The sequence below is a fragment of the Acinonyx jubatus genome, chromosome B4 (assembly GCF_027475565.1).
Source record: "Acinonyx jubatus isolate Ajub_Pintada_27869175 chromosome B4, VMU_Ajub_asm_v1.0, whole genome shotgun sequence".
Lineage (NCBI taxonomy): Eukaryota > Metazoa > Chordata > Mammalia > Carnivora > Felidae > Acinonyx > Acinonyx jubatus.
Window position 1 is genome coordinate 66,639,180 of NC_069387.1, and position 26,964 is coordinate 66,666,143.

The following is a 26,964-nucleotide window of genomic DNA, read 5'->3' on the forward strand; positions in this document are numbered from 1 at the left end:
ATGGCGCTGCTTAGCTTACTGTGGTGGATTGTGGCGCTCGTAGGTGTGTATGCGCATGCGCGGGAGAGGTGAAAATGGCGTCAGTCTCTAGTACGGGAGCTCTAGTCTCCCCGATCAGCAATTGCCTACCCATCCTTTGTCTCCAGCTTCAGTCCACTACCTGCTTTTACACTGTTTGTGACCAAGCCATCAGATTGCCAGGCGGCACCTCCCTCCTTTTATATCAGATGCAGCTGTGTTTCCCCACCCCTCACTTCAGGTGAGGGGACTGTGGTTTTGACCCTTTCTGACCCTCTACGGGAGGGTCCCATGGAGCAATGGCCGGGTGCCGGCTGCACTCAGGAACATTTGCGGGGCCATGCTGCTGCCGATGTCCAGAGACTGCGGCTAAGTGCCAGCCCACCTCAGAAAACGTTCACACAATTGGGTAGCAGAAGCGTTTCAGGATTATGGAAAATCGCAACACACATCGGGCACCAGGCTTCACCCTTAACAACCTTGTTCCAGCACCAGCGAATGTGGTTGTTTTATGGGGTCTGCTGGGACCCCTAGGGCTGCACAGACTCTACCAGATGACCTCCCAGCAGGGGAACCGCCTCTCTACGTGTGGCCTGAAGACCTTGCTCTCTGCTCCTGGCGATTCGCCCTTCCCACCAGAGCACCGCCAGGTATTAAGCTGCGGAGTTTCAGACTCTGCATTCCCCGTTTATAGAGTCTTAATGGAATTTAAACTCTCTCCTTTCTCCCCTCTCCCTTTTTAGTTCAGTCCCTGTGGCTATTTCCACTTTTCTACTTTCTCTCCACCTGCTTTTGGTAGGGAGGGGGGGAGTGCTTTTCCTGTATTCTCCCCGTCTGTCCTCTCTCAGCATACAAAAACGACTCCCTGCACTCCGTGGCTTCTCTCTCCTCCAGTTCACTTCTCTGTGCCACGTACCTGCTGAGTTCTGTGATTCAGGTGGTGCAGATTGTTGTGTTAATCCTCAAATCAGTTTTCTAGGTGTGCAGGATGGTTTAGTGATGATCTGGCTGTATTTCATGGATGTGAGATGCAAAAAAAACCTTCCATGCTGTTCTGTCATCTTGGCTCCTCCCCATAAGTATTTAGAAAATATTTTTGGGGGGAAAGTTAAGTTTAAAAAGGGAACCCCTGGAATCTAATTCTGGCAAGAACTATTGATTATATGTGAACTACTTTAAAATGAAAAGTAGCAAAAGTAGGAAAAAATCTTGATAATTTTCCTAAATTAAAGGTGAATGTACAGATGTTCAGATGAGAGTAGATAAAATCTAAAACAGACTTTGCATCTTTATGTAATTCATCACTGTAGATAGCTTAACACCTATGTTGGGAAACCCAATGCTTCTCATCAGCAATATAGTAAATTCTTAAACTGTGTCATCTCAGGAGAAATTGAAATCCTCATTCTGCATCTTCCCAGTGTCCCAGCCTTGGCGCCATTGTTTCCAGTAGCAATTCAGAATATGACTGTTTAAAAGTACACAGGTACTTGGTTCTTCCAGTTCTTGAAGGTATTTGGAGTACAGCTTAGTTTTTAAGTGGGAGCCAGGCCTGTAGTCTGAATGCACTGATTGGTGATCAGCGATAGGTTCTCCCTCTGTGCTGTCCTCTCTCTTCCCCTGGTTTCCAGGGTAACTGGGGAGTCTCTGCTTGGGGGAGTCTTGGCCTAAGACAAAGAGTGGGAAGAGGGAAGCAAGTATCAGCATCTGGGTCGTGGAGGCTACTGCTTGGCCTCCAGAGAATCCACTGTCCCATGGCAGTAGGGCTCAGAAAACCACATTTCATGGACTATCTTATTTGTGTCACTGTGATCGAGGCTTCGTTACATGTATCCATCCCCACTGAGAGGAGGTTGTTATTATCCACATTTATTTATGAAAATACAAACCAACATGTTAAATGCCGTGTTAGAAGGATTATGAGACAAAACAAATGATCATTGGAGAGAAAAAAAGGAGAGAGAAACCAAGAAACAGACTCTTAACTATAGAGAACAAATTGATGGTTACAGAGGGGACGTGGGTGGGGGGAGGGATTAAAAAGGTAATGGGGGTTAAGGCATGCACTTGTGATGAACACCCGTTGTTAAGTGTTGAATCACTAAATTCCACTCCTGAAACTAATATTAGTTTCTTTACATTTGCTAACTGGAATTTAAATAAAAACTAAAACAAACAAACAAACAAAAGGAAGTATTATGGGAAAATAGAGAATGTGTCCACCCAGCCAGAGTGGAGGATCTGGGAGGATCACACACACAGAAAAGCTAATTTTGAAGCAGACCCATTGAAGAGTTTTCTGTTACGCTGTTCTGAGTTACATGTTAGCTTGTAACAGCAAGGAGATTTCCTCTTATCAAAACAAAAGTAGAGTTGCAAAGGGCTGTATGAGGGTCTTTATTCTTTGTCTGCAATCAACACATTAAGTGCACCACTATCCATGATTTTAACTGCAAACATACTTAATTTGCTACTATGTTGATCAGTGCAATTGATAAGATTTGTGATGTTCTCTCCTCCCATGAATTGCCTGTAGCTGCTTGGATAATGTTTTGTGCATCAGAAGAGAGTAAGATTGATCCTGTTGTTGTTTTGAGGGTGTAGGGTTGGGAGAAGAGAACATTGAGGTTGAGGTTCATCTGATAAAAATTCTGCCTTAGCACAGAATTGCTTTTTCCATGTAACTTTTACGCATTACAATAACCTCTCTCTGATTTCTCATACAATATGGGATTTTGCTATTCATCTGTTTCATATCTACTATGTCTGAGCTACATGACTGGCACAATGTCTGTGGCACATAATTACATACGGGAAATTAAATTGGCATTGAAAACCTTCTAAGGATTGCTGATAATTTCTAGACAGTTCTTTCTTCTTGCAGTAGGGAATTATAAAATAAATGAGATCATTTCAGTTTTATGTCAAGCGTGCTTGAGTAAGGCTGGGAGTATCTTCATTTAGCAAGAGGGATTTTATTTCAAAGATAAATACAAGTTTTAGCTACATAAAATAGAATGTCTTCATTGACACATATTTATTTCAAAAGTAAACATAAGTGGTAGCAATATGTAGTAATATCCTAAGTGAACTATTATGTTAAGCTTTTAAGTCAACTCGGTCACATTTTCATTAAATGCTCTCAATTATTTTATACACTTTGGTGTTCCCATAAAGATGATTAGTATGTGTCAGTTACAGTGAAATAAGTAGTCCTTCATCCACTGAATAATGACATTTTACTTTTTACAGCCTCCTTTTGGGTTATTCACTGTATGTTAAAATGGTTTTCCAGGTATTGACTTATTTTTTAAATATCAAAATATAAATTATTCAATTGTTTCTTCAAATAATTTTTACACTTTCAAGGTAATGTGAATAGGAGGAAAGAAAATTGACAATTTGAAATACTGACTGAAGATTTTTATAATGTGATTGCACATTATGGAAAAAGTGAAGAAATATTCAACTTAAATCTTTAATCATTGGTTGAAGGCCTGTGTGTCAAAAACTTGTGGGAAAATCTCCCTTATAAGTCTATATAGAGAGAAGAATTATTTTTTTTTTCCTTTTGTGCATCAGAATTAATGAAACTGGGGGAGTGAGGAGCATGGGCTCTGGGGCTTATTGTTATCCTGGCTGTCCTGTTCAATTTCTTTTGTGTCACTGTCCTCATTGTAAAAGAGTAAAAAATACTATCACATATAGCTGTGAAAAACGTATTCTCGGATCTTCCTTATCCTCAAACCTAAAAGAACTTTTAGCTGCTTTATATTTGTTGATGGAGGGAAGGTGAGTTTTGAAGTTTGCAGCTGGTATATGGAGACAATATTCTGATTATTCATTATGTTGAGTTGCTTAAGTGACAGACTGTGGCCTGTGGATCGTGTATCGCAAGTATCAGCAGCTGAGAAAGTAGTAACTTGGTATCCCATCCAACTAACACACTGAGTATTTGTCCTGCCTTTATTCAATGACAGCTAGGAGAAACTGATTTTGTGTGAATCAAAATAATATGAAAACAAATTGACCTTGGCTTCATTTCCAGTAATATGGCAATGATTTGGAGAAGTCCACCTGTTGAAAACTAAAAAGTTTAGATGAAAAGGAAGATCTGACAAGATGTATGGAATTATCAGTGAGGGTAGGAACACAGCGATGTAAGCAGAGCACCAAAGCTGCCCCCCTCCCTGGGGGGAGCATTTGATGGTCCTAGGGAACTTGAGCTTCAGATGCCTCAGCTTTGAGTGGATTGGAGGGCAGAGAATATATCCCAACACACCCACACTTAAGGCTCAAACAGACGGCTGTTTCCATTAGGCAGGGACACTGAAGGGCTACATCTCTATGTAAGTGGGAAGCAGGCATAGAACTGTCCCATCATCTCCCACTGTGGGGGACAGCCCAAGAGTTCTCCTTCCTGGGGCTGCAATCCAAATTCTCATCATCCATAGTTTAAGAACAAAATCACTCGAACTATTGATTAAATTAAAAATGTCTTAAAGTCCTTGAATTGACAAGGAAGATGGCAAAGGCATTTCGATTTATATTTTGATAAATAGATATGTGTTGTCCTTTCTAGAGTAACCACTAAAAGAATAAGGACAGAATGTGTAATTTACAAATTAATTGAGGAGAAAAAAAGAAATTATAAAATATTTTTCAATCCAAATGAAGGCAAGAAATGAGTACACTAGAATCTTAAAAAAAATCAGACAAAAAAATATAACCTAGGTGTACAATCCAATATATCAGTTTTTACATTAAATGTAAATATACTTGGTGATCCAATTAAGAAAAGATTTTTCAGACTTGATAAGAAATAAAAATCCATCTGTTCACTATGAGATACAACTAAATTTTAAAAATACATAAATGTTGGGCACCTGGATGGCTCATTCCGTTAAACATCTGACTTTGGCTCAGGTCATGACCTCCCAGCTCATGAGTTTAAACCCGGGTCGGGCTCTGTGCTGACAGCTTGGAGCCTGGAGCCTGCTTCAGATTCTGTGTTGCCCTCTTTCTCTGCCCCTCCCTTGCTCATTTTCTCTCTCTCTCTCACTCTCTCCCACTCTCAAAATAAATAAACATTAAAAATAAAAAAATACATAAATGTTGAAAATAAAATAATAGAAATACACACAGACACACAAATGGTAACCAAAATGAAACCAAGGAAGCTATATTAATAGACAAACTAAACACTAAGGCAAATATCATTACTAGAAGTAAAGAGGATCACTTCATGATACAAGGTGTTTAATTCATTTTGAAGATGTAACTTTTAAATATATATGCAAAATATGCATTTGAATTTATATAATCACACATTTTCAAATAAAGTAAAATTAGCAAAACTGCACAAAATAACTAGACACATAAGAGTGAGAAATTTTAACAAACTTCTCTCAGTAATTGATAGAGCAACTTAGAAGAACAAATCAGGACAGAGGTTTGAATAGCACGATGAGCAATTTTGACATGATGGAAATAAAAAGAATATTGCAAACTATATCTTTACCATATGTGTTTTTTTTCAACCACACAAAGAACATTTATAAAACTTACCATAAACTGGCTCACAAGCCATTAATTTAATCATTTAATTTTAAAGGGCTGAGATCATATAAGTTTATTCTCTCACCAGAACGTAATTAAGATAAAAGTCAATTGCGAAAATGTGTCACAGGTTGGCAAGCCAACTCTGATATAGGAATTTGTGCAGGAGGTTTTTCAGGGAGTACTTTACGGGTCCACATATGGATGGGGGGTGGGTAGAAAGGAAGCAGGATGGGGCAGAGGAAGAAGTTGGGTGTGCCACACACACGACAGGACCTCCGTTAACTTCATGAAGAAATTTGTACCCACGTAGACCAGGCATTATGTGGGATGCCTGGAGAGGGCAGAATGAACTTGAGCATGACAACACTCTGAGCAGAGACATCTGTAGGAAAGGGATTAAGACAAGTTGACCAGCTCCCAGCCAACGAGGAAAGGTGTCTTTCAGTTCTGGGTGGCATTGAGCAACATCTATGGGAGATAACCAAAGTCACTATACATCTCTAAAGTAATAAAACACATATATCCATCACCAATTGCTTTGAATGCATTTGTTCATTCCAGTATGATTGGGATGAGGTTTTGTAGGACTTATGGAGCATATGGGACAGAAGACATAAATGAGGATCTACCAAACGTGGGAGTCAAATTAAAGATTCATTCCTCAAAGCTGCAACCCCAAAGAAGTAAACTCTCAGGTAAACCAGATCCTACTCACCCCACATGTTTACAGCCCTTCCCTCCAAGTAAAATTGTGTTGATGTTGAGCATAGCAAGGTGGTGATAAAAGAATCAGAGCCATTGTAACTCTGAAGTCATAATAGATTTATAGACCAGATTTACATCACATGTGTTTCCAAAAAACATCAGAAGATTTGCTGCCGAAAGTAGTTCCACCAGTGGTGTTAGGCACCTGGAAGAGGAAAACTGGCATTTTCTCTGAAGGAATATACACTTATTCTATTAGCCAATTAATATAAATAAGTTTTTAAAGACAATAAGCAATATTATATAGTCCAAATAAACAAAGGCTACAAGAAATAAGACATGAGAGAGAAGATTCAGGATCATCTCAGAGCAGGAGACCAGCTAAAAGTTTAAATATGTGAATAGTGAAACATAAAATCTGAGATAATAACAAATGTGAAAATACATATAGGGTGCAGGAAACTAAGTATGACAGGAGATTTGGCTTGCAAATTGTCATCTTCTCCTTGTATCTCTGACCATCTTTCCTGTGTATGTGTCTGTGTTCAAATTTCCTCTTCTTTTTTTTCTTATTTTTTTTAAATGTTTATTTTTTTTTTGAGAGAAAGAGAGAGATACAGACAGGGGTGAGTGGGGGAGGGACTGAGAGAGATGGAGACACAGAATCTGAATCAGGTTCCAGGCTCTGAGCTGTCAGCACAGAGCCTGACATAGGGCTCGAACTCATGAACCGTGAGATCTTGACCTGAGAAGTCGGACGCTTAACCGAATGAACCATGCAGGAGCACCTCAAAATTCCTCTTCTTATAAGAATACAAGTGATAGTGGGTTAGAGTCTACTTCAATGACCTCATTTTATTTTAATTGCCTCTTTAAAGACCCTATCTCCAACTATAGCTACGTTTTGAGGTGCTGTAGAATTGAACTTCAACATCTGAATTTTTGAGGGGACACAATTCAGCTCATAACACCATCATTTCAAAATGGGGGAGAGGATGAGATGGCAGAGAACATACTGGGGAAAAAGGCTCTGGAAAACATCCATATTCAGAAACAACAGAAAGAGACAGACAGAGACATAGATAGTTTAAAGAAGGAGATGATCAGTGGAATCAAAAGTGGGGGGATAGTCCCTGAGGATCCATCTGGGCTGAATAAAGCAAATGAGTGTGGTGATGAAGCCATTATGTGATGATCATTTAGAGACAGTTTATAGAATGAAAAGCTAACTGAAGTGGGTAGAGAAGAATGTGTAACTATGAAGGCACAATGAGGATGAAAATACAGCCATGAATGTTAAGAAGTAGAAGAAAGCTGGAAAGAAGGAATTGATATAATAACCATGGGGATAATTGTGCAGGACAAATGATAGGGTGATGTTTAAAAATATGGCTTTAGGTTGAGCACAGGAAGGTGTTTCAGTGATACTAATGCCGAGAGAAAACACAGATAATAAAACTTTGTCTGGAATATGACTTACTATGGACCACCTTATCAAGAGAAGGCCAGTGTCCAAATTCATCTTAAAATTTTACTCAATGCCAATATCATATCCTACTCAGAACCCTGACAGAATTTTTTACTCTCTTATAAAATCAATATTTGAACATTTGTTCTGGGGCACCTGAGTGACTCAGTTAAGCATCCAAGTCTTTTTTTCAGCTCAGGTCATAATCTCAAGAGTTGATGAGTTCGAGACCTACATTGGAAACCTCCAGTGCAGAGCCTGCTTAGGACTCTCTCTCTCCCTTTTCCTCTCTGCCCCCTCCCACTCGTGTGTGCTCTCTCTGTCCCTCCCTCAAAATAAATAAATAAACATTAAAAATAAAAAAGAAAATCTGTTCTGATATTACCAGTTTCGTCTGCCTGCTAACTATCACTATACACAATTTTGAGGTGTTAAATTGAAGGTGGTAATTTACTATGAAAAATTGTTTATTATCAATATCTGATGTTAAGCACAATGTATGTTAAATAATTATATTAATTTAAATAATATTTACTCAAGAATTTAATTGTATTTTTATTTTTTTTGGTGTGAAACTTCCCTTATAACAACAATTTTCAAATTTCCAGACATTCAACTTTCCAATATAATATCAGAGCATAATATATATGAAAGTAAGGAACTTCTTGTCCCATAATCCAAATAAGTGCTGTTTAACATTTTCTGTATTTGCTTCTGGTACAACTGTTAGTTAAAAAAAATAAGCTGTCTTGCCCATACTGATGCTATTGTTCTTTCAACTGTTGACTTTTCCTTTGACAGCCTGTCATTAAGTGTACGGACACTTAAGCCACATCCTTTTAAATCAAGAAGGAAACATTTGACTATTGTTCTTTTTGGTGGATATGCTTTTACACTATGTACAGTTGTTATGCAATACATGTTTTAATATTATTAGATGGTTTTATCTGATGGGTATGTTGTTACAAAAGAGTTAAAGTGTTTAATTTCCTTATAAAATACAAGCTAATGAAAAATTCCAGAACTAAAATGAGTCAGCCTCCCAGAAAACTTAATTTCTTTTTAAGAACCCTCTTCAACATTTGCCAAGTTGGTAGTTTTAATTCATTTTAAAACTGTTCTCTTATAGTAATATCAATCATGGATACTTTAAAATTTTAGAAGGCAAAAAAGAAAACCTGCACTGTAGTCTTGAAAGGAGTGGCTTGAGGAGGACAGAAGCACTAGAATCCAAAAATGTCGTCTGTAGCTGTCACCACAGAGCCTGAAGGATCCTCTGTCCCCCTCTCTCTGCCCCACCCCAGCTTGCGCTCTCCCAAAAATAAATAAAACTGGGGCGCCTGTGTGGTTCTATCGGTTAAGCATTCGACTTTGGCTCAGGCCATGATCTCTTGGTCTGTGGGTTCAAGCCCCACGATGGGCTCTGTGCTGACAGCTTAGAGGCTGGAGCCTCTTTCGGATTCTGTCTGTCTCTGTCTCTCTCTCTCTCTCTCTCTGTCTGTCTGTCTTCCCCTACCCAGCTCATGCTCTGTCTCTCTCTCAAAAATCAATAAATATTAAAAAACGTTAAAAAAAAAACTCATGGAGAGGCAATCAATATGAATCTAGTATATTGGCATTTTATTGTCTTCTTGACTTTCAGGGACATGGTTTTGGGTGTGCAGACAACACTGACTCCATCTTGTTCATGCCCTCACAATGATCTCCCTGGGGCTACATGTTCCAGGCCCCTTGGAGGTTACATGTGTGCCCTGATCTGAGTGAAGGAAGGCTTGTTCTGATCTTCCCTAAAGTGGCGCACAGAAAAGACCACTTAAGATAACTAATAGAGATGACCTGTGCACAGGAGTTCCCATTTTAGATAACTACCTGTTGGCTTCATCCCAATGCCCCTTGCTTTACAAAAACTGTGGATTACGGTCCAAACTGGGCTGAGAATAGCTGCACAACGCTGGGGTTGCCTGCTTCCACTTCAGTAAGTCACCCTGACTGACCCTGTCAATGTATCAAAGTGGCTTGCTTCACTTCTCGGTCTTAAAGTCGTTTCTTAGGGTGGAGGATACTTTACTGTCCCGCCTCCACCTTCTCACAACTATAAACCCAATTTCTTCAGTAGTTATTACTATGATAGTGAAAAAGATGTAGGACTTTGGACTATTTATTTTACTACAGGCAACTGAGCTGGTGAAATGAAACAAAACACTGCTGTTAGGGCATTTTCCCCTTATAATAATTGAGGGTGAATCTGGACTAGAAGTTTCAAATGGTGGTAACTTTTTCCTAACCGTCAGTATTTCCCCAGTTTTACTGTAGTGTGTTTAACTCAATATATTATATTGAATTAAATCTCTTTATAAAGGGCTTCAATACTAAAATGTGTTTATCATTATTATTGCCATTATTATTTAATGTAATCTTTATTTTTGACCACAATAAGTTATTCCTTAAATTACTTATTCAATATTTAGTGAGTACCTAGCATGTTCCAAGCTCTGTTCTAGGCACTGGGACTCTGCAGCTAACAAAACACATAAAAATCCCTGCCCTAATTGAATTTAAATTCTAGATCAAGCTGGGGTGGCTCAGTCAGTTAAGCATCTGACTTTAGCTCAGGTCATGATCTCGTGGTCCGTGTATTCAAGCCCCACATCGAACTCTGTGCCAACAGCTCAGAGTCTGGTTTCTGTGTCTCCCTCTCTCTCTCTCTCTCTCTCTCTGCCCTCCCCGCCCCCTCTCAAAAATAAATAAACATTAAAAAATTCTAGTTCTAAAGACAGACAATAATTAAATGTATTAAACAGATTAATTAAAAATATACATTAGATGGTGGTAAAAGCTATGGAGAAAAATAGAACTGAGAGTAGAGGACAGGTCATGATCTCATGGTGGGGAGATTGAGCCCCTCATGGGGCTCCTTGCTGGGTGTGGAAGCTGCTTAAGATTCTCTCCCCCTCTTCCTCTGCTTCTCCTTTATGCTCTCTCCCCCTCTCTCTCAGAGAAAGAAAGAAAAGAAAGAAAGAAACAGAAAAAAGAAAGGAAAAGAAGGAAAGAAAGAGAAGGAAAGAAAGGAAAGAAAGGAAAGAAAGAAAGAAAGAAAACAAGAAAGAAAAGAGATTAGAGGGAAGAAGTGGTGTTCGGTGAGGTTTGTAAAGTATTCAGAGAAGGTGTCCATGTGAAGCTGGTTTTTAAAGACTTAAATGAGATGAGGAAGTGATATCTATGGGAAGAATTAGCAATTATATAGACATATGAATGACTTAGAAGACATTTAAAAGAGCATTAACTTGTTTTGCAATTAAAATATTTAGTTTTAATAGTATAAAACATTGATGGTGCCAAAGAATTATGTTATGTAACTATCTTCTTGGACATCTGTTTAAAACATATGCAAACTATCCATATTTAAGAACTTTTATATATAGATAGGCTTTAACTCACTAAGGCTAAAGTTTAATCATAACCCTAAAAAAGGTTATTTTGGTGGAAAAATAATTACAGCATGTAGAAGTGGATACTAGCTATTTGCAAAGTATGTCATTAAAATGCAAGTTTTAATGAGGTGAAAGAGCACATTCTGTGGATACCTGAGGGGAGCGTATTCCGGGGAGTAGAGACAGCAAATGCAGACACTCTGAGGTAGGACGGCCTAGTGAGCAACAGTGACAGCACAGAGGCCTTTGAGCAAAGTGTGACAGCACAGTTTGGAACAGAGAGAGGGAGAGCAAGCAGGCAGGAGGTGAGATCAGCATTGGGGCTGATGGAGTAGGGTCGTGGAGACCATAGTTCTGGTTTTATTTGGTGGGGGGGGGGGGGTGGTCCCTGCAGGGTTTTGAGTAGAAGAATACATAGTATGAGTCAGTTTGCACAGGGCCATGCTGGCTGATGTTCTGAGATTATAAAATGGAAACTAGCTGGAAGTCCACGGTAGTAATCTAGGTCAGAGGTGCTGGTGGCCTGAATGAGGGGAAGCAGAGGAGGTGGGTGAGATTTTAGTCTGGATGTATTTTAAATTGAGAATCAACAGGATTTTCTGATGCAATAGGTGTGTGTGGGAGGGATGGTGAAAGAAAATGAAAATTCAAGAATGGCTATACATTTTGGGGGAGGTAACCCAATTAACTGAGACAAAGAGGACACTGGGAGAAGCGCATTTGTGGAAGGAGAGAGTTTGGAGTTTCATTCTGGGCACATTAAGTGTAGTTGCCTATTAGACACACAGGTGAAGATGTGGAAAAGAAGCCTGGAGGCAGGGGAATAGTCCAGGGCTGGATTTATAAACCCGGAGGTCATGACTATCTGAGTGGTATGTAAATCCATAGAACTTGGGTACAATCACCAAGAGAGTGAAGTGTCTAGAGAAAAAGAAGAGCTCCAAAATTGAGTCTCAAATCTTCATGTTCAGAAGTGCTGGAAATGAGGAGGATTCAGCAGAGGAGAATGAGAGGGCGCAGCAAAGCAAGAAGGAAAACCATGGAAACTGCAGAAATCAAAGTGTTCTAAGAAGGAAGAATTGACCAACCATGCATCAAATGTTGAGAGGTCAATAAAATGAAGACTGACTACTCCCCACTGGATTCACAAAAGATCACCTGTGCTCTTTATTTTTGTGCCTTAATGGAGTGAGAGCTTAATGGGTCATGGGAGAATGAGAAATCAGGAACTGGGGTCAGTGAACACCAGTAACTCTTGTGAAGTCAAACAATTAACGGGAGAAGAGAAATGGGAAAAGAACAGGGAGGGAAGTAAATTCAACAACTTTTTTTTTTTTTAAATAGCTTCATCGAGATATAATTCAGATACCATAAAGTTAATTTTTTGTTATATTTATTTTTCTTAGTAAGAACAAATAACAGCAAGTATTTATACTGTTGGAATTAATCCAAAAGAGAAAAGAAGCCTTAGTGATGTGGACAGAGGTGAACAAATTACTGGCATTAATGTTCTTGGAGGGAATCCAGTGTGCAGATGGGAGCATTGACCTTCCATGCTGGCACAGAGACTTCTTGTGTATGAACGAGAAGGCAGGCAGAACAGGGTCCAGACACCAGTAGATGGATATACTTGGGGATGGGAGTTTATAGAGTTTCTCCTTTGATGGCTTATATTTGCTCAGTAAAATTGGAAGTAGGGTCATTAACTGAGAGGGAGGATGGAAAGGAGGCATTGGATATTAGAGAAGAGAAGAGAAAATATGAAGAGTGTGAAGGCAAATAGACTAGAAAATATAAGTGGCTGACTATCTTAAGGGCCCATTTGGGGTAATAGATTTAAGAGAGACAATTAGCATGACTATATTTTTGTACTGTCATGTTCATCTGCATGGTTTCGGTGGGGAAAGGAAATGAGTTTAATTTAAACCACGGTTGGGGTTTTGCCAAGAAAGCAAGCACAGGGTGGGGTGGGGTGGGGGGATTCAACGGAATTAAGAGCACATGCAAGGGAATGATGATAATAACTCCCTGTAGAATGTAAGCCAAGTATGAGGGTACTTGAATTGTTGAGAGGAGTGAGGATAAATGCAATGAAGCAGGATCAATGGATTGTAGGCCCCAGGAGAACCAGCAGATTCTTGGAATCGCACTACTAGAATGAGTGACCTAGAAAGAGAAGTGGGTGACAAGACATTAGAATGCTTGAAATTGCATTTGACTTTTTTATAATGCATGTTCCACTTGGAATCCTCCGTGATTCTGCATGTCCAGGTTTTATCTACTTTTCTCAGGTTCAGTCCTTAGACTACCCTCTCCATGGAATTTTCCCTGATTCTCAGAAGCTAAAAGAATGCCACTTTCCTTCGAGCTTCCATAGCATTTCAGCTGAACTCTGTTTATGGAAAAGTTCCCATCTTGCATGTATTCTTAGTTAGCCCAAAGTCTCAAAGTAAGTTTATTCCCTTCTGGTCTATGTAGGCCACTGTTGACACACAGCAGAATAATAATGTTATAATGATAATCTGAGAAATGGGCTAAGACCAAATCTCCTTCACAATGCAGTCATGTATGATTAAACAACAAATACATAAATGTCAAAAGGGAAACGTTGCCCCTTAACTATGCTTTTTTTTTCTGTGTTGGAGAAAAATCTTCAATACACAGTCTTTATCTGCAAAGTATTTAAACGGTCAGAGCTGGGGTTTGGACAAAGTCAGCGAAGTCGGTCTTTAGCCCCTCCAACCTGTTACCTCCTCTTCTGTTCTTGGAGTGCGTCCTCTCCACAGCACTCCTATGTCTATTGTTTGCCCACCTTCAAATCCCTGCCCCATGAAGAAAACTCTGATACTGCACTGATGTCAGATTAAAAAATGCATGGCCTTCAGTAAATGCATTACCTTAAACAGGAGAACACATTTAAAATATTTAAACCTGTTGAATTCTGTCCTGTTTCAAAATGACTTAAGGAATCACTTAGTAGACTAAGATTTGATGAGGACAGGAAACACATGAATAAAAGCATTCACTCTATATTGGTAAAGCCCCCTGAGAATGCAGGGCTCATTTATTTCCTTCAGGTTAGTTGAGAATGAGTGGATAAAGGGGAAGGAAAGGGATGCTTATCCATAGTTTTCCCCTTTTCCTGGGATTTTTCTGCTTTTCTGGAGAGATTAACTGAGAATTGTTTTCCCTTTGGCTACTGAAATCCTTTTCTTTTTTTATTTTATTTGAGGATAGTGAACACACAATGTTACATTAGTTTCATGTTTACAACTTAGTAATTTGACAAGTTTATACATTATGCTATGTTCCCCACAAATGTACTGAAACCATTCCTTGACGGTGATTGAGAGCAGATGAGAAATAGAGACATCATCAAAGCTATGGAGTTGGCCCTTCTATGTTTCAGGTCCACCTTTGATGGTCAGTCATCTCTACCCTGCTCAGCATGGACTAGACCTCAAGACCATGACTTGAACTTCCTCCTCCTACCCTAGAATATCTACATGTATAATTCATGGGTGGTATTTTCTATTTAATTTTATTTTTGTTCTATAACATTCTTTTTCTTTTGTTCTCATTTTCATGTCTTCTAGTTATTTATATACTTTATGATAAAGGTCATGGTAAACATGTAGATCATTGGAATATCATGTGTCCTTGTGAGTAATAAAGCATTACAGTAATAGTAGTGCATTGTATGTCTTAGTATATCTACTCCTATACTTATACCTATGTGATAATTTTATATTTCTGCAAGGAAATACCTAATAATATATTGGTAGGCAAAGAGTTCTTTGTTTCAAGGTAGGTTAATGTTTAAAATACATTTTGTTGTTAAGGGAGAGATAATATTACAATATTGAATCACACTATTTGAGTTTCTTGAGGTATTAAGACTTTTACAATGATTAATAGGGTACAGACAAACGTATACCATTGGCATATTTGGTTTTTAATCCTAGAGCTTTTGTTCCTGCCTTTGCTGTTTGCACAAGGGTTGCAAGAAGGCATGGTCTGGGTTTGTCATGAGCTGGACCTGATCCAATATAGAAGATGTCACAGAAATAAGACACTAAACTGACTTGAAACGGATTTCATCTTTGGCATGCTATTATATTTATCTTTGCTCTATCATCACTAACTTTACCACACCTAGCCCATGACGAGAGACAGAGGTAATAGTGGGTATAAAACCTACGGTTACAGGGTCCCTCACAGATTTGGTTCTTCACGATGACTGGTCCCCATTTCTAGGTCCCAAATCACCACCATGAAGTTGATTTTTTTGTATTTGGTTGTGGCCCTTTGCGTCTTCTGCAAAGGTAAGGGACTAATTTAAATAATCATTTCAAATTTGATAGACCCATTTATACATTTGCTTAAATGTTTAGTGTCAAACTTTTTCTCTATCATAAAATTTTCCTTTACCTCAGTAGGATAATGGTAAGGATAGTAGGATAATAAGAAAACTAGATTTTCATCCTACTCAGGCTTAATGAGTTTATTTTAAGGAAATATTAATGAATAGGTTACTCTAGATGCACATGGTATTACTTTTGGTATTTATCTTATCACAGTTTATCTTTTGATGACTCTATCTTGAACTTAAAATCCGCATTTAGACTAAAGACCCACACAGGTAATTGCAATTTTTACAAATCACCAATTAAAAGGCTGGTTTGTCACAAAATTTTTTTTTGTAGGGAAAATATTTCTTAAACTAACAACTTTTCTGGATATTTCACAAAGTCAGTTAATTAATTTCTAAAATTAATTGAAAAGTAGGACATCATTAATTTTGTTAATTAAAAATTGAGCAAAATGGAAAAAAATCTTTAGAAACAAATGTATTTCTTGCTCTTTAGTTCTATTTGTAAACAGAGAAGAAAAGCAACAAGATCTGAACATGAGGAAAAAAGTTCGGTAAAAGGGAGAAAATTCATTCTGTATCTAAATTTAAAACCTATTTTTTAAATTTGCGAGTATAGTACTATTTACTTTTCTATGAGAAGCTAGAATGTGGAGGACTATGATTATTTGTTGTGATTAAGAGAAAATATTTTTATCCTTAAGCCAACTACCTGGGAAATCATCTGATGGACCATTAGAAAATGACTATTCAAGTAATGGTGACTTTCATAATCTTATATAGCAGTTTGTTATATTCTTTGCTTCTACTTTGCATAAATGTGTTTATTTCTTAAATAACAATGCACAAAACACATTATTTTCAAAGCATTTATTAAATGATATTGTATCACAAAAAATGTTTTAAAAGTATTTAGTGAAGTATATTAAGTTCACTGGAGAATTGGAAAGAATTTCTAAAATAAATTCTTAAATATCTATGGTGGCTTTAATAATGATTACGAATACTTAAATAGGATTTCCATAGATTGGTGATTTTTTTTAAATGTTTATTTATTTATTTTGAAAGAGAGAGCGAGCATGTGCGTGAGTGGGGAAGGTTGTAGAAAGGAAGGGAAAGAGAATCCCAAGCAGGCTCTGCACTGTCAGTTCAAAGCCTGTCCTGGGGCTCAATCTCATGAGCCACCCAGGCACTCTGGTTGTTGTTGTTGTTTTTTTTTTTTTAAACAAAAACAAGAGATTATATGTATTAATAAAGCCATGTTGAGATATAAGAAACATACCTGGAAAACGTTCTGCAGAAATTCCAGGTGCCTTAGTTGAAATGAATTTTTCTTCCTTAGTCAATCAGCTCCATAGTCCAAACAGACTCCCTTTATTTTCTTTACATTATAGAATGGTAAAGACTTCAGGAGTGGAAGCTGCTAAAGGCAGATATTTGGGAGGCATTATGTGTTCAATAAAAAGAAAAAATTACATTGTTTAACCATAACTGTACTAAGAAAAGGAAAAAACAAAACAAAACAAAATAAAACAGTACCCTGGCTAAGTGGAAAAAAACTTTAGTGATATGAAATATAGAACTGGCATGAAATATGTATAATCAAGTATTATTTTTTATGTTTATTTGTTTTTATATTTTTTAAGTTTACTTATTTTGAGAGAGAGCAAGAGACAGTGAGAGTGTGGGGAGGGGCAGAAGGAGACGGACAGAGAGAGAGAGAGAGAGAGAGAGAATCCCAAGCAGTCTCCCATCGCCAGCACAGAGCCCAATGCAGGACTCGACATGGGGCTTGAACTCAGGAACCATGAGATCATGACCTGAATGGAAATCAAAAGTTGGAGACTCAACCAACTGAACCACCCAGGCGCCCCTATTTATTTATTTTTGAGAAAGAGAGTGAGAGAGTGCAAGCAGGGGAGAGGCAGAGAAAGACGGAAACAGAGAATCCCAAGCAGGCTCTGTGCTGTCAGTACAGAACCAGATGTTGGGCTTGAACCCATGAACTGTGAGATCATGACCGAAGCTGAAATCAAGGGTTGGATGTTTAACCCACTGAGCCACACAGGCACCCTGACCGAGTATTATTTTTCCTGCATTATCCTGTTTTCTCAGTAGAGTAAAATCTATATAATTACTTTTTCTTTCTTGTTCTTTTCTCCTTTTCTTTCTTTCTTTTTTTTTTTTTTTTTTTTTTTTTTTTTTGTCTTTTGTCCAATTCACTGCTTGTGAAGACACTAACCAGAAATATTTAGGGCAAAATCAAATCAGGTGAAATTTCAATCAGAAAATATACTTCAGATTAACAGCAGTAAAAGGCTTTGATAATGTGAAAAAGATATAAAATACTGACTAATATAAATTTGTGGTTTTAATTTATTTGGCCATATGTTTTTCCAGTGAGTTGACATTGAAGACTTAGATTTTTAAGTATGTTGATAGGTAAATAAATTACCTACATTTATGCAAGAAAGCTCCAAAATAATAAATTAATGCTGAAAAATAATAATTTTCAGATATAAAAAGTAGATTGCTTGGATTGAACTTAAAAGAATGGAAACAAGAAGAATATTATTTTCTTATAAAAAATATGGTATGGAGAAGTATAAAATGACCTAATTATTAATACTTTTTCTTCTTCTTTTTTTAATAGATGGAGAAGCCCTGTTTTACAGACAAGAATCAGGTCCGTATCTTCCAGAAATTTATCTTTACTTTGAGACATCAAGGTGTATTCTGAGCCTGCTTCTTTCGGAACATAGGGATTTTTTTTACAGGTTTATTGAGATACAATAGACATATAACACTTCATAAGTTTAAGATATACAGCATGATTTGATACATGTGTACGTTGTAAAATGATTACCACAATACAGTTATTCAACACCCTTACCATCTCACGTAATCACCTTTTTGTGTGTATGTGTGGTGAGAATTTTTAAGATCTATTCTCTTAGCAACCGTCAAGTATACAATACAGTATTACTAACTACAGTTAAAGAGCTATTAATTAGATCCCCAGAACCTATTCATCTTAGAACTAGAAATTTGCACCCTTTGATAAACATCACCCCATTTGTCCCAACCCCCAATCCCTGGAAGACACCATTTTACTTTGTTTCTGTGAGTTCAATGTTTTTAGATTCCACATACAAATGAGATTATACAATATTTGTCTTTCTTTGTCTGACTTTTTCCCTTAGCATAATGTCTTAAGGCCCATCCATGTTGTCCCAAATGGCAGAATTTTCTTTTATTATGGTTGAATAGTATTCCATGTGTATATATGCGACACTTTCTTTAGCCATTTGTCTGTCGATGGACACTTAGGTTGTTGGCTATCATCAATGATGTTGGAATGAACATGGCAGTGTCGATACTTCCTTGAGATAGTGATTCCATTTCCTTTTGGATATTTACCCAGAAGTGGAATTTCTGGGTCGTATGGTCATTCTATTTTTATTTTTTGAAAACCTCCATACCATTTACTCTAATAGCTGAACCAGTTTACATTCTTGCCATCATAGAAATCAGAAATCAATTTGTTTTGTATAAACTTGATTTGGGAATGAAATACTATGACTCCTTACTCATTTATCTCACATGATTGTAAACTCCTCACGGATAGGATTTTGGTCTATGATTTTTGTTGGGTATTCACAATACTGAGAACAGTAGCTGTAATGAAACAGGTAATTAGATCATACTTGTTTTGAATTAGAAATATAATTTGGGATTGTTAATAGTGTTCGTTCTGCATACAAGAATTTTCCATATGAAAATAACCAACTTTTTGCAAAGTAAAATTTCTGAAATGAACTGCAGATACTCTATCTTTTTACCCAAGAATACAAGGAACTTCTGAACACAGCCTAATCTTTTTGGGGAGACATAAAAGTGAATGCCAATTATCACATTATATATCATGCAATGATGCCCTTGGGATCTAATGCTGTGTGGAAGATAGTTGGGCCCTACCCTAAAGATGGTTTCTAAGTATATGCTTTTGATTTGCCTTTCTGTCTTCTCATTTCTCTTGAACATTTAACTCTGTATCTTTTTTAAAAATGTTTATTTATCTTAGAGAGAGAGAGAGAGAGTGTGAGCAAGGGAGGGGCAGAAAAAGAGGGAGACACAGAATCTGAAGCAGGCTCAGGATCTGAGCTGTCAGCACAGAGCCCCACATGAGGCTTGAACCCACAAGCCATTAGATCATACCCTGAACTGAAGTCTGATGCTTAACCGATTGCGGCACCCAGGCACCCCATTAATTCTGTGTCTTGATAGGGTTATTATGTCTGTTTTTTATGCCCAGTTCCAATTTTTATTCCTTGCTTTCAGTCTGTTGGGATGATAATACCGTTGATTCAAGCTCATTAGTCTTTTTTTTTTTAATGTTTATTTATTTATTTTGAAAGAGAGAGAGAACACGAGCAGGAGAGGGGCAGAGAGGGGGAAAAAGAATCTCAAGCAGGTGCTGCACTGTCAGTGTGGACCTGATGTGGGGCTGTTCCCAAGAATGGTGAGATCATGACCTGCATCAAAATCAAGAGTCCTGAGCCGCTCAGTCACCCCAAGCTCATTAGTCTTGCATCTGTTTTAAGAGAAAGTGTGCTGAGTGGGGCCCATGGGATTTCTTTCTGATGGGTAAAGTTCATGCATGGGTTTTGTAACACCTCTATTTATTGCAAGAGGATTTGGGAATGACTTTTGGACTACAAACTACATTTTAAATAATTAGAATTTTCCAGGTATTTAACCTATATGGAGAATGTTATTGTACAATTTTCTTTCAAAGGATTTATATTATCTCCAGACCATTCCTTCATAGCTTTTGGCTAAATATGTGTATATGTAGTTGTATGTGTAATTACATACAACTTGGTTTTGGCAACAATTTATCAGAACACGTGGGAAACTCTTTATCTTATAACTGGCTCTGTTTCCGGTTTGACTTAATTTATGCCTTTGTTTCTGGCATAGGTTTGCTGACCATAAGTCCTGGATTTTCTAGGACAGTCCAATTTCTGCAAGTTTATCTTATTTGAATGATGTAGGCAGTTTGGTTTTAGGAAATTTTTGAAGATTATAGAGCATGGAGAAACATAAAAAAAATCTATAATCCATTAAGTACCAAAATTAAAATGGTATACAAAAAATGTGTTTTTTTTTTTGAGGTTTCTTGAATGTGAATTTATGCAAAATTCTATTGCCATTGTTAAATGTTTTTTTTATATTTGAGAGAGACAGAGACAGAGAGAGAGAATGAGCAGGGGAGGGGCAGAGAAAGAGGGAGACAGAGGATCTGAAGCAAGCTCCGTGCTGACAGCAGATGCCCATTGCAGGGCTTGAACCCATGAACCGTGAGATCATGACCCGAGCTGAAGTCCAATGCTTAACCAACTCAGCCACCCAGGCACTCCACCATTGTTAAATGTTTTATTTCACATAATTTTTGAAAAAAATCTCTGGGAAACCAGTGCTTTTATGTATATGATAAAAATAGGTTTATCTTTAAATATAACATAATATGTGCACTTCCGTGTAAATTGTCATTCATTATACTCACTCTTATTGTGAGTTTTTGACTCAGTTATACTATAACTTCACAAGCTTGCAAATTTGCATGCCATTTACTTAAATATGAAGAAAATTCACCTTGATGATAAGAAATCATTTGTAAGTAGCATGTACATGACTTTTATATTCAGTGGTGCAATAGAAATTGTAGAATTTTATTCAAATTAACTGGTTAGTTATATCGAGTATTTTTGAAAAAAATCTCTTAACTAAAACTTCTGAATTTCACAACAGAATAGTAATTAATGCTTTGCACCTTTTCAGCCATCCCAGAATTATTGTTTGTTTGTTTGTTTTTGCTATGCTCTAATTTCTCCATCTAGGCTGTATTTTAAACCAGCTGGGGGACCAGGGGAGACTTTACCCTTTATGGGGGTGTTCTGGAGGGGTATAAATACACCAGGTCAATGGATAATTACTATATTCATGCCTGAGTATTGAATTCAGTGAGAATATCTGTGGGAATACTTCCCAAGGACAAGAAATGGCTGTAATCAAAATTCACTTTCTGTTGGCAAATCTGTCAGAGAAACTACTAAGGACACCAATTCTCCTTTTTTTTCTCCAGATGGAAAAATAGCTGAAAGCACATCAGGTAAATTGCTTTTTTCTTCCTTATACTGTTTACACTAAACAACAATAAAGTGACTGCTTTTATTTCGAGGGAAGATAGATCTCCTCTGAAAAAAACACTAAAACATTTAAAATGAAATATTCCTTGTTACAAACAAACATACTCTAGTGTGTTTTTATAGAATCTGGGCCAGATATTTTAATAATTAATCTCATAAAGGTGGTGACATTTAAGGTAGAAAATTTTTAAACCCGTAAGTGAAATGTGGATCTAGATTTAAGGATTTACTTTCCTTAAATAAGTACTTTGTATTACAGGATTAATTTCTTAGTGAATTGTTTTAATTAAAATTGATCCTAGTCCTATTAGTGGTACTACAGATTCCCTCAGAAAATTGAATAACATTGAATATTACCCATTATTTTGTTTCCCTATCCACCAATATGAAAAATTGGCCACAACAAATCAAGACTGCATTTATGTTTTTTTCTTAAATCGAACGAAATGATTTTGCCTAATGTCAATATAGATTGAATTTGATTCTGGTCTAACATATATACCAATCAAAATAGCCCAAGATTACTTTTATATGTTTCTATTATGTGATATTTTAGATCTCTGTGTCTTTCTACAACCTAAATACAATAAAATGCAATTGGAAAATGTGTTCTTTGAGGTAAAGGCAAACTGAGAATAAGTAGCAGGTCAGTTGTCTCAAAGACCTCAAAATCACCTCATCGTAACTATGGACAGGTTCATTAGGTTTCACTATAATGATAGAACAAGAGTTTATCTACTTCCAAGCGTACAAAATCTGAATGTTAATTAGAATAGTCTTGAGCATTCTTCTGAAAGTCCTTATTCAAGAAGTTTGAATGAAGAGAGGGAGAACTTGGAATTCTATACTTCTCTGAAAATCTTCTGAAATTATTAGCAATTGAGTTTTTTTCCTGTGTCTTTCAGGGAACATTGCAAGTCTGGGTATTATTTGGGAGGGACTTGAGGATCCTTGAGGCTAGAGCTGCATTGGATGAATAAAAATGCCAACCAGCCACTCTACCAGCCGACATAAAACTGGTCAAACTCCAGAGCAATGTTATCCCCCACAATCTTTATTCCTTAATGAGACAAAGATTCACATATTTGAGAAAAGTATCCATAAGGCAGTATAGGACTTTGTTTTTTGATATTTTTCAATTCTACTGGTTTCAGACAATGTAACTTGTTTGTTGCCATTCCTTTTAAAAATCTCCCCTTCTTGGGGGGCCTGGGTGGCTTGGTCGGTTAAGCGTCCGACTTCGGCTCAGGTCATGATCTCGCGGTCCGTGAGTTCGAGCCCCACGTCGGGCTCTGTGCTGACACCTCAGAGCCTGGAGCCTGTTTCAGATTCTGTGTCTCCCTCTCTCTCTGCCCCTTCCCTGTTCATGCTCTGTCTCTGTCTCAAAAATAAACGTTAAAAATTTTTTTTTAAAAAAAATCTCCCCTTCTCTGTAGTTCATCCATATTCACCTCTGTCATCCAGCAGTTTTTCTCCATAGAATGAAGGCAGAGGAACAGAATTATATCTATTTCTTTTTTCTATTTCATGTTGTGGTCTGAAGTGTAAGTTAACTCTTCCAAAAATTTGTGCAAAATGTATGCAATATAAATGAATAAATTGTACCTATCTTTGAGCTATGAGGTAAACATTTTATTTATCTTTAAGCATTGTAGAAGCAATCTATCTTTAAACGGGGTGATGGCATTATACAGTTTGCATAAGAAAAAAGGATTTCTTGGCAGATTTTACCTTGTGATCTTAGACAAGTCATGAAACCTCTTAAATATCAGTTTTCTCATCTACAAGTGAGGAAATGATAATAGTATCACCCTTATAGGAGGCTGTGAGGATTAAAGAGCTAAGATATGGAAGGTGCTGTTACATGTCTAAGATGTGCTACATACAAAACACACACTAACCGTTACTGCTAGTCACCCCGATGACAATGTATTTCTGAGTAAGTTTTGTATATAAAAAAGGGACAAATAAGTTAGTAGAAACAAACATGGCCCACTGGCTAAGATACCAAGCCATTCATTTCAACAATAGAATGAATAAGTTCAGTGGAAACATTGGTTTAATAAAATTAAAGATCTAATATACCTATGGGGTTGAACTCAGGAGAGGTATAAGTATAGTGAATATTTATCATGATTTAATAAATTAAATAAAAATTCTACATGAGTTTGATGTGATGTTTGCTAAGTAGAATAAAATACATTAAAAGATACGGTCTCTCTCTATCGAGTACTTATTTTTTTTTTTTACAAGTTTATCTATTTTTGAGAGAGAGAGAGAGACAGAGCCTGGGTGGGGGAGGCCAGAGAGAGAGAGGGAGACACAGAATCTGAAGCAGGTTCCAAGCTCTGAGCTGTCAGTAGAGAGCCCCACGTGGGGCTCGAACCCACAAACCGTGAGATCATGACCAGAGCCAACTGAGCCAAAGTTGGGTGCTTAACAGACCCAGGCACCCTAGCTCCATATTGAGTACTTATTATCATTTATTATGTAGTCTCCATTTAACAGACAAAGAAACTTTGTTTCATAAGTATTAAATGTATCCAGGGGCATAGCCAGGAGCAAGAATAGCATATGCATAAATAAAGGAACAAAATTTAAAATAAAATGTTTTTTTTTTCTTCCAACTTGACAAAAATCTATTTGTCACCACTTAGAAGGCCTGATTATAATTGCAGAGTTTTCAGATCACTGTATTCCATGCAGGAGCCAAGTGGGTAGTGGCCTTGCCAATGTGTCCATCTCCCTGCTCTTTCCATTTCTGGCTTTGTCCTACACAGAGAGATACCCTTGCCTGCATGTCTCAGCACAATCTATTTCGTCTGCAAACAGGCACTCCCTGATCATTCCCCCCAGGCCTAGAGGTTCTCGTCACTGCAGTGTGGTCTCACCTTAGGGGAATGGTCTTGGGAAGGATGCTTATGAAGGTCCTGAGAACAGGCTTGGCACTATAGGGCTCTGGGGACTTAGTAGGGTCTACAGTGAGGGACGGAGGAGGGCACAGGCTCTGGGTTGGTGTGTCTTGACCCCTCTGCCATTTTGTCCCCCTTTTGTTTTTTTTAAATTTATTTTTGAGAGAGAAAGCATGAGCCGGGGAGAGGCAGGGAGAGAGGGAGTCAGGAACTGAAGCGGGCTCTGCACTGACAGCAGAGAGCCCAATGCGGGGTTCGAACTCATGAGGCATGAGATCATGACCTGAGCCAGAGTTGGTCGCTTAGCTGACTAAGCCACCAGGTGTCCCTGACCCCTCTGATTTATTCTTTGCCCTCCAAGGAGAACCATGGCATGAAGAAGGTCAGAGTGAGACTTGAGTGGTTCCAAGTAGGAACCCCTCTTGCTTGAGTCTAAGAGAGACATTGTCAAAGGCCATTCTGATGGCAGGTCTGGGAGTCCAGATGGGTTTGATTCAAAAGCCTATAGGTTTCCCACGACTGAATGCTGCCTTATTTCTCTCTGCTTTGGCATCAAACTAAGATATTTAGATATTAAGATTCAGAATCTAGACACCTGGGATACCTTAGTGACGAAAACAGGCAAAAAACCTTGAGTTCATAGAGCTTAAAATCTAGATGAAGGAGACAGTCAATAAGCAATAAACATAAGTAGTAAACACGGTATATTACAAGGTGATAAAATCTCTGGAATAAATTAAAGTAATACAGTGATAATTGGGAGCGTTAGAATGGGGGTGGCAACTTTAAATTGTCAGAGTATACCTCATTGAGATGGCATTTAAGCTGATACCTGAAGGAAGTGAATGCTATAATTTATAAATAAATACTTTCACCTTTTTTTCTTTGCAGAAAAACAGAAGAGAGAATTAGGTATGTTATCTTAACTTTACCAGCTCTTACTAAGCCAAGGACAGCGTGGTTTCAACACAACAGACAATTTTGATGGGGGAAGGTGGGACACTGGAACTCGGGGCCTAGCAATGGCGAGGAAAACAGCTGGAGAGGTGTCTGCCCTGTCTGTGAGAAGAATGTCTAGCACACAACAGTGAAATCTTCACAGCTCTATTTATCTCTTTGTTGAAGTCTTAGAACCATGACAAAAAGATATGGTTATGGCAATGAAGTCAATAAGCAGTGTACATAACTCCAAGGACTGCCAGAAAAATGAGGAAAAAACATACGGCTTTCAAAGCATCACAATCAAATCACCTTCTTGTGCTAGCAATACAGTTTTCAAACATGATCTTCTGTTATTCACATTAGGTGGCTTTTTGTTCAGTAATTTGAACTTTGCTGACCCAAACAGAAGAAAGAAATCTCTTGTTGGTTCACTCCTTGACCTTGGATTTAATGCTCGCGAAAGGGCTGAAGATCGGTGGAGAAAACATCGAGATACTGATAGTTTAGTGTTAAAAGACACTCCAGCAGGTACTGTTAGAGAAAAATGCTTACCTAGGAAACAAGTGCTTTTTTTCACTTAGGACAACCTGATAATTTTTGTATTATTTGCAGCACATGGCCTTAATATTAATACTGGAGAATATAAAAAAACTAATTTCAGGGCCAATGAGACTGATGAATTCTGTCTTTAGAGAATTTTGGCCAAGATGTTTATCTTAAGTTACATTTTTTTCCTGATAGGTTTAATTTTCTTATGCTACTTTTCTACTTGGTGCTATTATTATAATTATAAATCATTTTTATATTGTTTAAATTAATTAAGATACTTCTGGGACCCAAATTTAGTGTAAGGTTTCTCTACACATGTTTTGGTCTCCAACCACAGTTTATTTTCAATACCATGATTCTCTCTTTAAATTACGTACTCAGTTGTCTGAGTAATACTATAAAACAGAGTTTCTAAACATTTTATAGACTGCAATTTTGTTTTGTTTGAGAAAAAATTAACTTTCTATAGATGAGACATGTTCTCTCTGCTTCTACATACTTCTCCCAATTGGCCAACTTTTACTTTACTTTCCTAGCCCCTGAAATCTCTATAGTTCATACCTGTAAACAAACAAACAAACAAACAAACAAACAACCAGAAAAGAAAGAGATCCAATGAGGAAAATAACTTCAATATTTATATTGAAATTTGAGTCCGAGTGATAATAACTGAAAAGGGAGAAACAGCTTTGGGTGCAAGGGTGCAGTTGAAATATTTCAGGAAGGGTAGAAGTTTCCTATCTGTCCAGTCACCTGTCTTGGGACTGACAAATTCAGTATGACCTATAAGTTA

General features: G+C 37.6%; 1 protein-coding gene across 1 annotated transcript in view; it reads left to right on the forward strand.

Moving 5' to 3' along the window:
* MUC19 (mucin 19, oligomeric) overlaps positions 1-26,964 on the forward strand; it is a 137,532-nt gene continuing 110,568 nt past the window's right edge. The window contains exons 1-3 of the mRNA XM_053199622.1: positions 1-43; positions 260-427; positions 25,986-26,150. Of these exons, the coding sequence (XP_053055597.1) occupies positions 1-43; positions 260-427; positions 25,986-26,150 (376 nt within the window). The remainder of the gene's footprint in view (positions 44-259; positions 428-25,985; positions 26,151-26,964) is intronic.